We start from the raw sequence: 10885 nt of genomic DNA, 5'->3' as shown, positions 1-10885 counted from the left end.
TTTAGAAGTAATTGAACCTATGTGTAACCATCGATAAAAACAATGTCTATCATTGTATTATTGTTTGTACTAATACACTACAGAATTATCAATTTAATTTTAATGATAGAGTAATATGTGAAGTCGATTTTAATATACTGTAACATACACAAAATTGCAGTACTATATCTATGTTCAAATATCCATCCATACTTATGTCAATATCATGTTAAGGAAAGTTCTATAAAGTGACATATTGTCATAAAAACTTCCTTATTTAATATAGATTAAAAACAAGAATAAAATTAAAGTTTATGAGTACTTTTAAAGAAACAAAAATTAACTGTAATAAATTCACTCCTTTACGAAAATGACATTTTTATAATTTCAAAAGTTAAGCGTATAGTGTGATACAATAATATGTATTTTATACCACTTAAAGTCACTAGGTATGCCATTACTAGAAAAACTTCAAATTCATAACGCATTAAATCGTTGGATTTCTCTTTTCCTTTAATTACACTTTTTCTATTAGGTTATTTTATTGTTCGATTATTTCTAAATGCATTTCAACATTAAAATTATCTGTTATTAAGGCACACAAAAATACTGAAATTCTTTAAGGAAATATATAATCAACACATTAGTTATAGTTCATAGTATCCAATTTTAATTTATACTTCCTCTTTGTTTACTACAAATTGGTCTATGTCAAGCGTCAGATAAACGTAGAATTGAATGATCCTTCTCCTCTGCTGCTCTTCTCCATTTTGTCGTTTTCGTGAAAATTCGATCGACGCAGTTTCTGTTGTGTTGTATTAGAAGGTTTGTAAATTTTAAGTATTTATGTATACCAGAACATTTAGGATTACTCTTAAGAAATTATAGATTGCTTTTAGGCCATAAAGGTGTCGTAGGAAACAAATAATTGGCGGTTCAGGTCATACTATGAAGTCGGCTTGGTAAGAAGCTTTGTAGCTATGACCGATTATTTGTATTTAGCTGACCGGCTATTTGCTCAGTACACAAAACATTTGTAGTCTTCACCAACTTAACAGCAATATTAATCTGGATTCTTACGTATTATTTCGAATGTTAAAAGTGTATTCTATTCTTGCAGAACATAAAGATTAACTTTCTCTTCTCTGTTTGATCATGTAGCAAGTAAGCTTTGCTCAGTTAGCAATTAGGCTATCTATATTGTTAGGCAACTGAGCCTATATTTGTAAACCCCTTTTATCCTTTTACAAAATTAAAACAATTAGTTATACTAAACTACATTTAGATGAGTAGAATACAGAATCTAATCAGTCAAAATTGAAATTGGATATAAATTTTGTTATAGGCTATTAGTGAAGCATTGTATAATGGCAGGAGTAACTAATCATAATTTTTAATGTTATTAACATAACTGGTCCTCTTTCTGAAGCATCAATTCTTGTTTTTGCAGTGTTTTCTACACCCTATAGCTTATCTGAGTGTTCTGTGGCCAAAAGGCTTGTACAGCACTAGCAACTATCCTCTGTGCAGTATTCATTGTATTGTGGATACCATGGTGTCCATTGCTTGGCTGCAGTATAGGTTTAATAAGCGGCCACCATATCAATTGAAGGTATCTTTGAGGTTATATGCCGATCCGGTACATCACGAACTGGACAATATCAACGTATTCTGTCTATCTTCTAGAACAAATATTTATGGCTTCAGAGGGTGCAAATGACATGACAACAGAGTTTTAGGGTATATTCATAAATAGTTAAGTTTTTAATGTTCTGTTCGTCTGCTATGTCTGGATATCTGTTTACTTCAATGTTATCTGCTGCCGGGACTGATAGCATATCTGTTATCTGAGAGCTCCGGAGCTGTAGTCAGTGTTTCAAGATATCATGGACTGAGTGAGTGCGCATCAATCATGAATCAACCATCCACTAGTCCAACGAATCGTGAATTGTGTGTGTCAGAGTGTTTTGTCGGGCATTCTAGGAGTTAACGTTTTGACCGAAACGAGATTATTTCCTTTTCAATTGAATATGGAATTTTTAATAATGAGTGTTTTATTTGTTCGTTGTGCAGTCGCCTGTTGTTTTTAATGTTTTAAATTTTGTAATATTTTTAAAATTGGCCCGGGCAGATTCCTGTTTTAAAAGAATGCGATTAGACATAGAGGGATATTTTGGTTTGGTGACCATGTTTTTGCATTTGAAGCCACCGAGACAATGCTACATTTTGTTGGAGTTAGGTGTTTCTGCACATTCTGTGGTGGACTGGTATTCTTTCTGCTGCGAAGTGTATTTCCATCACACAACGATGTCGAAGAAAATTGGTGGCCCTCTGATAGTCGTTTGAAATTGAGGCTAAATTTGAAAGTAGAAAATACAATCTGGGCAGAAGAATTCAGGGACAGTGGCTTTTTGGGGGAATTGAAATGCAGAGCAGAGATTCCTTCCTTGTTCCTGTTGAACAACGTGACAGGGACACCCTGCTTGACGTAATTAAAGAATGGGTTCTGCCAGGTGTGACAATTGTTAGCGACTATTGGAAGGCCTACAACTGTCTCTGTGATGAGGGATTCAGGCACTTCTCTGTCAATCATTCCATTAATTTTGTTGACCCTGATACTGGTGCACATACAGACACTGGCAACATCCCTCGTTATGGTGTCCGGGGTGACCATTTTGTCAGGTACCTGGCAGAATTCCTTTTCAAAACCAAATACGCCCACCCACATACCAGGCTCCACCACTTTTTTTGCTGCCGCTCAACTTTTACTGCCAACACACTAATGCTAAGTGTTCTCTATTAATGTCCATTTATATATTACGGTAATATTAGGGTTTTTCATGATTTCTTACGTTTTTACACTTTACATAAATTTCTTTGCATTTTATTTCAATTTATATTTCTGATCAGCCCCTTTAGAATTTGATATTTTACTGATGGGTACTATCTCGAGAGATGCTTTTCTTTAGTTGATATCAGCGCAGGCCGCAGACTGCGTTGATGGCCATAGGTACTTGTCTAACCTGATAACAACTAATTAATTTGTAGCTCGAAATTGAGGAAAACATCGTTAATTTGGGTCAAAATTCTGCTCATCAGTATTATTTTTCATTTACGTTTTTCAAAGATGGCGACGCATCTGATGATGTCTTCGCATGGTTGAATCATGGTCACAAAAGGTCACATGATGCCCGACGCGGATGTACAACATGGAAATATTGCTCCGCGTGTGAACAGTTGTTATTTTCTCATTTCCACCCCATCAAACATTATATTGTTTTGTTCAGTAGGACGATTCCAATAAGTTTAATAATGCAAAACTCGTATTTGCTGGCCTGACCCGATATATTACTTAACTTTGATATATAAAAATTGTACACAGTAAGAGTTATAATAAATTACCGTATCAAGAAGAATCTCGGAAATTACAATTTTGAAAACATAAATTTAACACTAACATTACAAAATTTAACAAAACCAACTATGGCCTAGACTTCGATTATCAAAGAAACCTTACAATACTTATAACTTGCCCAGCTTGATATCAATGAATAACCGCTTTTGTGTAATCAAGGAAAGAATTTTCCCCATGGATAACCAGGAGCCAAACCCATATGTTGAAGCCACTTGAACAAATCTCATCACTTGTAAGAAATATCTCGTATTCATCGCTATTTTCAGTGTTAAAATATTAGATATTTCTTGCTGTTTATTGTTTACATTAAAACTAATAAGTTGAAATCATGCTAGGGTAATTAAGTAAAGTTCAGATGAGAGAATTTTATGAAGTATCAGGTGGACCGACCTTGTGTACCACCGAAATCGTCTCATACCGTAAGTTTATGTTTACTTGTTTACTATATGCAATAAGCTAGGTTAATTTTCAATCTAGTTCTTGTAAAATTGTACAGAATATAACAGTTTATAATTATAGATTTATTATTTCTATAATGACAACTTTTCAGTGTTTCAATAAATGGTAATTATTTGTTACAGGCACTGGTAAACCATCAGGATGCCGGGTTTTCAGCAGTGTGGGGACATTCAAGATCTTTGTTGGAAATCTGTCTGACAAAACTGTATCAGCTGATATAAAACCACTGTTTGAAAAGTATGGAAAAGTCGTGGAATGTGACGTTGTGAAGAATTTCGGATTTGTGGTAAGTGAGAGAAACTAATTCTCATAGTTTCTAGTAATTTTCTTCTTAAATCTCATTTCAGTTTTAGGATATTAACCCATTGCGGATCGTATTGTTTTGGCACGCGGGCATGAATTAATTTACGGTCAGCTGCCACACGAACAGCAATGTTACGCCATGTCGTATCGCTCGCTATTGTATACTAGAAAATTCAGCTGTGAAGGTATTCGTTCAGATGGGACATGGGCCTGCTGGGGTATCCGTGATGTAAGAACGATAACACACGAGCAAGGTTCCGGGGTGGCAGGGATGATATCTGAATTATAGTCTAAATAAAGTGGCTCGGGCGAAGCGATTACAGCATCCGGGCCATTGTCTAGGCTAACCCCGCCAACATGTACGTCTGCATTGTTTAGTTCTGTGTCACTAACATCAAAAGTATTATAATAACAACTGAGGAAAACGCCCAATCAAAAGCGCTAAAAAGCAGAGTGTAAACTCATATGAATGACTTTTCAACTTCGACATACAACTGCGATCTGTAGGATATTTATAAAACTTTTGAAAACTCTAAATGTAGACCGTTGTTAAACACTCTTAGTTGATAAGTGAAGACGATCGCCCAATCTATCGGACATTAATAGAACTATTTTGAGGGAAACTTAAAAGCAGACCGCTTTTGCGACCTGAGCTCGTCATCAATCAACGACGTATATTATGTTAGGCCCGGCCGCTGCGTGACGATCCCAGCTCGTCAGTGATCCGCAATGGGTTAACCCACAATCTGTCCATCTGAATGAATTACTTGACACCATACAGTTCCCAAAAAACTGGTGGTCTGTTTTTAAATAGAAAACTAAGTATTTTTGCTTTATAGCTTAACCTTAATGATTTTGTTTATTGTAAGTATCATTAAACATTAAAACAACTGAGATTTGTAATCAGAGTCCAAGGTATTAATTTCATTTAAAGAATTTTGAGTTAACGAGAATGTATATGCCTGGTTCCACTTTTAACGAGTTTTAAAAAATCTAAATAGAAAACATTCTTGAACATAAAAGTATTTATTTTGAGATACCTCGAATATTTGCAACGCATGTGTAGATAAGATTGTGTTTGAAATAAAGAGAGTCTTTAACCACAGATTAATTTACAGATTTTTTGATTTAATGAAATGTTTTAACTATTATCAAGCATGAGATTAAATACAGGAAGTGCTTTCATGGAGGGCATGGAACTTTCCTGAACTGGTTCAAGTGGATATACGAAACGAACTATGACTTCCTGCTATTTCAGGTTTTACGTATTGGTAGTTTTTTAAGGTTTTAGCTATTCCAGTCGTACCTTGTGCCTGCAATGTTGATACAATGAGATCATGTCCCGGAAATTCAAAAGCTTTTCTAAAATATAATATTCCTGTATTTTTCAAATTGCTAACATATTCTGAGAAATGCCCCAGAGTAAGCAAAATTTGTAAAATGCAAAGTATTCAATATAATTCAGTCAAAAACTAAGGGATCTGTGGTCTTTAGAAGATTTATTGTTTTGTAAATCTACGGGAACCGAGCTAAAAGTGTTTGAGTCTATTTAATTTATAGAATATGAATTTTTTGTAATGTATTGAGCTTTCATCCAGCACTGTTGATTATTTTGATGTAAATGGTTGAATGATCCGTGTCATCTTTTCTTTGTTTTTGAGTAAAGTGTTTTTGGTATGGTCGTTACATTCAGGTCGGTTACCTGGAGAAGTAATTTGACTGTTAATTTTGATTGCAAAGAATCCCTAAATCCTTTATTGTTTTTTGTAAACAGCACATGGAGAATGAAGAGTCGGGGAGGGATGCCATTCAAAACCTGAATGGATACTTGGTTCATGGGTCAGCCATGAAAGTGGAAGCAGCTACCAGCCGGAAGGGACCAAACACACCAACAACAAAGATATTTGTGGGGAACTTGTCCGACAACACCAGAGCTCCCCAGGTCAGAGCTTTGTTTGCTAAGTACGGGACAGTCGTGGAGTGCGACATTGTGCGAAACTATGGATTTGTGGTAAGTTTCTCTATTATACTGTACTTACCAACTTATTAAGTGTAACTGTACTAGACCTACTCTTGAGAAAAATATCTCTAATGTCTTTTTAACCACACAAGGAGTTAAAATCACATAACTTGCTTATATTCATTGTTTGAAAAGAGTAATGTATCCAAACATAAAATGGGCCACAAAAATAATTATACAGTATTCAATTTCATAAATTAATATTTATTAAACAATACAGCGTATCAAGCACTCATGAAATGTTCTTCCATTTTTTTCTTCTTTTTTTTGTAGGTAAATTACATTTACTGTATTCAATAGTACACCAGAATGTAATAGTACTCCAAAATTTGGTTCAAAACTAGGCATAGGTAATAACAGCTATTACATTGACACTCTTCACAAAATTAAAAGGTTATATTTTTCCCTTTAGATTACTGAACTGAAAAACTGTAAACCTGTACATTTGTTGTTGTGAGAGTGTTAAAGCTTGCACTGTCCCCATTCTTTCTTGTTTAGACTGTTGAAAACAAGAACAAACAAGTGTGTGCATAACAACCGTAACTCAGTTAGTACAGATTAGCTGTTTTACAATCACATCAAATAATGCATTTTCTTGAAATAGAAAACAGTAGTTAAGATATTGAACCTCTTCTTCCATCATACTTATCAACAAGTAAAGTGCTTATGGTGTATCAGGGTGGCCACCCGACAGGGAAATCAAGAATCTCCCTGTTGAACTGGGAAAATCTAAAAAAAAAATAGTTTTTCTCTGCCTCTAAGAACGTGAAGAAATAATTTGCAAGCTCCTCGAATTGGGAGCTGATTCGGCCCAAATATTTTATTTTATTTTATAAGATGTGGTTCGTAAAACTGAAAAGATCAACAACACAAACCAAAAGACTGTGATGGCCCACTGCAGCTGCAGTGCAAGCTTCGTGGCATTTACACTGCAAATACAGTTGGTGACAAAAAAACTGTTACCGTTGCATTCGGTGTAGAGGTTGAAAACAAAATTAGGGTCGTTGGTTTGTAATTGGATTTGAGGAAATTTTTTGATGGGGAAAAACCGGATTTTTGAATAAAAGGTTTTGAGTATCTTTTTCTCTATATGATATTATTGTAGTACAATAAGTATATTGTAAGAAGGTACAGAAAAATTTGAAAACATCCTTTTGATGTACATATTAATTTTTAACTTTTCTAGCATTCCTCTGATATAGTTTAATCATTTAGTCAATTATTTACGAGAACAAACATTGTGTTTTCCAGCATATTGACTCTGCCGATGTCAACAAATGTATTGAGGAATTGAATGGGTCAATGGTAGATGGTCAGCCCATGAAGGTCCAGGTATCCACCAGCAAGGTCCGCCAAAGACCAGGGATGGGCAATCCAGAGCAGTGCTACAGGTTAGTTTTAAGATTTCCATTTTTCACATGAGTAAATGTAGTTTTTTTTTTTTTTTTTTTTTTTTTTTTCAAGATTCGTTTCAAACTTATAATTGCAACACTCTATTTAAATAATAAATTTAAGCCATTTAAAAATACGAGGACTATTCAGAGAGTAAAGAACGTTCCCACATGATATTAAATAAAAAATTCCGAGCTGTGATTTTGTTTTTGTCGGGAAAAAATTGAAACCAATAGAATTTTATCTGGAACTGTGTGAAGTGTACAGGAACAATGTAATGACTAAAAGTTCTGTCAGGAAGTGGCTTTTAAGCTTGTTCTGTCAGTTTAAAAAAGTTAAGCTTATGACCTTTATCATTCATATTAAGCTTTATCACCTCTACCTCACAGCCTATTATGGTACCAGTTCCTTTAGTATTTGTTGACAGCGTACTATAATCCATGAATCAAACTTGTAGATGTTTAGCCTTCGACATGCTTGGCTGTGTTTAATGACGGTTTAATTCCTTAATCTCTGGAGTATGTACATAACCTCATTGTATTTGTTTTTTATAAGGGTTACATTTCCCACTAGGTAATCGTTAAATTTTGCCATACATACAATAATTGTATGATATATGCAGTGGTTCTTGTAGATGTGTCCAGATTTCCCAATTGGTTTACTTCAAGAGAGAGTCAAATGGAAATCAGGCTATGTCTTTCTGCCTGTTTTGTATAAAAATATTTTTATTTGAAAGTAAAACATTGAAATTTCGGGGCCATGTTGTGAGTGTTCTTTTTAAGGGGGCACTCCCCCCTAGAATTGATGAAAATACCAAAAATGTACAACATTTTTTTCCCCTAGTTTTGTCCCTTGTACTTTTCTGAACAATTTGATATATAACAAATACAGTTCAAATTCTTATAACTTGTTTATTTTATCTATAAATGAAACGCTAAGACTTACTTCAGGCTAGCAGCCATCGCCTTTCTAGGCTGTTTTCCGAAAGTTTGGTTTTCACGCGTTTTCATTTGTTGTGGCAGACATAACTTAAGTTGTATTTGAGATAGCCTTATAAGTTTTTTTATTTGAAAGAGGACATTTCATTCTGCAACCTGTAGTACGGATTTACATTAGTTCCTTCAACAAACATTTTGTTTAAAGTTGCAAAAATAATTTTGTAAAAAATATTTTGAACAAAAAGTAAATAACTTTTTTTACAGAAATATTTTATATAATTTAGTATCCATACTAGAGGTAGCACAATGAAATAGGCTATCCCATTCAACATAAAAAATAAAATTTATGAGGCTATCTCAAATACAACTTAAGTTATGTTTGCCACAGTAAAATCCTAGTTTTATCCGTAAAAAGTTACCCCTATTGGTGGGGGGGGGGACCAAAAATTATGGATAAAGTTACCCATAACTAACACTCATATACAAAAGATAAATAATTAATTTTGCTATAAAAATAAAATAAAAACCATTTTGGGTGGCGTCCCCCCTTAATATAATCTTAAAATGTCTTTTACAGTTTCAAACGGGTGACAATTTTAACTTGCAAACACCAATATTGTCATGGAATTAAGAGTTTTACTAATAGATATTGAATTACTAAAGTGTGTACACTGTGCAATATAATCACAAAACCAGTACCAATAATCTCATGTACTAGTTATGTATCGAGCCCCACCCACATAAATTTGCACTAGATCTATGGCCAAACGCATTTCTAAAAACTATCAGTGGTAGAGAAAAAGAATCATAACTTCTATTTTTAAAGGAAGCTGAGTCTATGTTTTTCACCTTTGTCAATTGCTGTGTGTATCATTAAAAATAGAAATTATTTTATGTTAACAGATGTGGACGTGGAGGTCATTGGTCGAAAGAGTGTCCAAAAAACTGGGTAAGTAAGCTCATTAGCATGATCTGTTATTACGTCAGTTTTACTGGTATTTTCATTACGTAACTATTTTAGGCCTAATGGCAGCACATACGTTCGCTATGACATAAAATGCTTTTTTGAGGAGCAGCTCTCTTCATTCATGTATGTCAATCAACAAGAAGCTTACAATGTATGTGGGCATATTTCTATTTTATCCTATTTGCAAGCTTTTCTTCAAATCTGTTTTCTCAAATTAAGTTTGATAATAATAGTTTGAGCATACTTTTGTATGATATTCAAGTCGGGCAGTTCAAGTGGAGTCAATAACATATTATTGATTCAGAAGAAAGTTGTCAGAATATTGGCTGGAGCAGGTTTAGGGGACCATTGTTAACTTTAGTTTGTACAGGAAGATATTTTTAACTGTATATAGTCTATATTTCAAATGAACTTTGAGTTTAGATGTACCTTATTGTAGGCTACGTAAGGTAGCCAGTAACTATAAAATTTAGGGGATCAAATTATTTATCAAGTTTTCTCTGGAGTTAAAAACATTCATGCATAGCTTTTTTAAACATACTTTTTATACTGTTAAAGTGTGCTTTGGTGCTGATTTTAATGCTATGTTAAAAGGCTCTTTATTAGAGAAGGGTATAAATACTATAGGTCTAATATATATGTAAATTTCCATGACCATATTTATTACATGTAAATGTGTCTAATGGCAATAAACCATTCTATTCTGTTCAGCTCTCTTTGTGTTTTTTCGTTTATTTTCTTATTATAAATATTAAAATCAATATTGATTTAGGATCAAATTAAATGTCTGAATTTATTTTATTTTGGTTATTGCAGAATGGGACCAGACCGCTTCCGTGACAGGATGTTTGGTGGACGTGACCCTTACCCTCCACCCCCACCACCTCCGTTCCTGGCGTGACAGGATGCTCAGTGGAGGATTTGGAAAGGTAAACATGTCGCTCAGGACTGGTCCGATTTACTAGCTTCCTTAGCTCAACCAATTACCTGTTTTTTAAACACTACCAGACAACTCCCCGATTTATGCCGCGGGCGGGTTTATCCGCCCTTTTTGCATTAACCGCGTTTTCCCGAAGATTTGGCCCCCTGTACTGTACTTTTTTGTATGCATATTAGTGATAAATGAATTAATAAAAAAATAATAAGTAATATGGGGGGAAAATTAACTACATAATGGAGCTCTTCAACACGGTTTTAAGACTTATTGAATAATTTTTAGGGCCCAAAAACTTCGGGGACAGTGCAGACGATTTTTATTTAGTAAACCCAGATCACAAATTGGGTTAAGTGCCATAAAAAAAAAAACAGAAAAAAACTTACTGTTTTTTTTTAAAAAAATTAAAATTTCATTTAAATTTTATCTTCTATATATATAAAAAGGGGAAGTTTGTTTGTTTGTCCTTTATGGAATC

The 10885-nt window shown here is 34.0% G+C and overlaps 1 protein-coding gene across 1 annotated transcript; it reads left to right on the top strand.

Annotated features, from left to right (window-relative positions):
- The first annotated feature begins 3981 nt into the window (after window positions 1–3981).
- Window positions 3982–10328, top strand: LOC124373068 (RNA-binding protein lark-like). The gene is made up of 5 exons (XM_046831466.1): window positions 3982–4139; window positions 5931–6167; window positions 7428–7567; window positions 9410–9455; window positions 10290–10328. Exons 2-5 carry the CDS (start codon window positions 5934–5936, stop codon window positions 10311–10313), a joined length of 444 nt encoding a protein of 147 aa, XP_046687422.1. The 5' UTR covers window positions 3982–4139; window positions 5931–5933; the 3' UTR covers window positions 10314–10328.
- Window positions 10329–10885: the final 557 nt, after the last annotated feature.

This window comes from Homalodisca vitripennis, unplaced genomic scaffold (assembly GCF_021130785.1).
Source record: "Homalodisca vitripennis isolate AUS2020 unplaced genomic scaffold, UT_GWSS_2.1 ScUCBcl_4761;HRSCAF=11132, whole genome shotgun sequence".
Taxonomy (NCBI): domain Eukaryota; kingdom Metazoa; phylum Arthropoda; class Insecta; order Hemiptera; family Cicadellidae; genus Homalodisca; species Homalodisca vitripennis.
The sequence above is the reverse complement of the archived record's forward strand: the minus strand, read 5'-3'. Positions and strand labels throughout refer to the sequence as shown.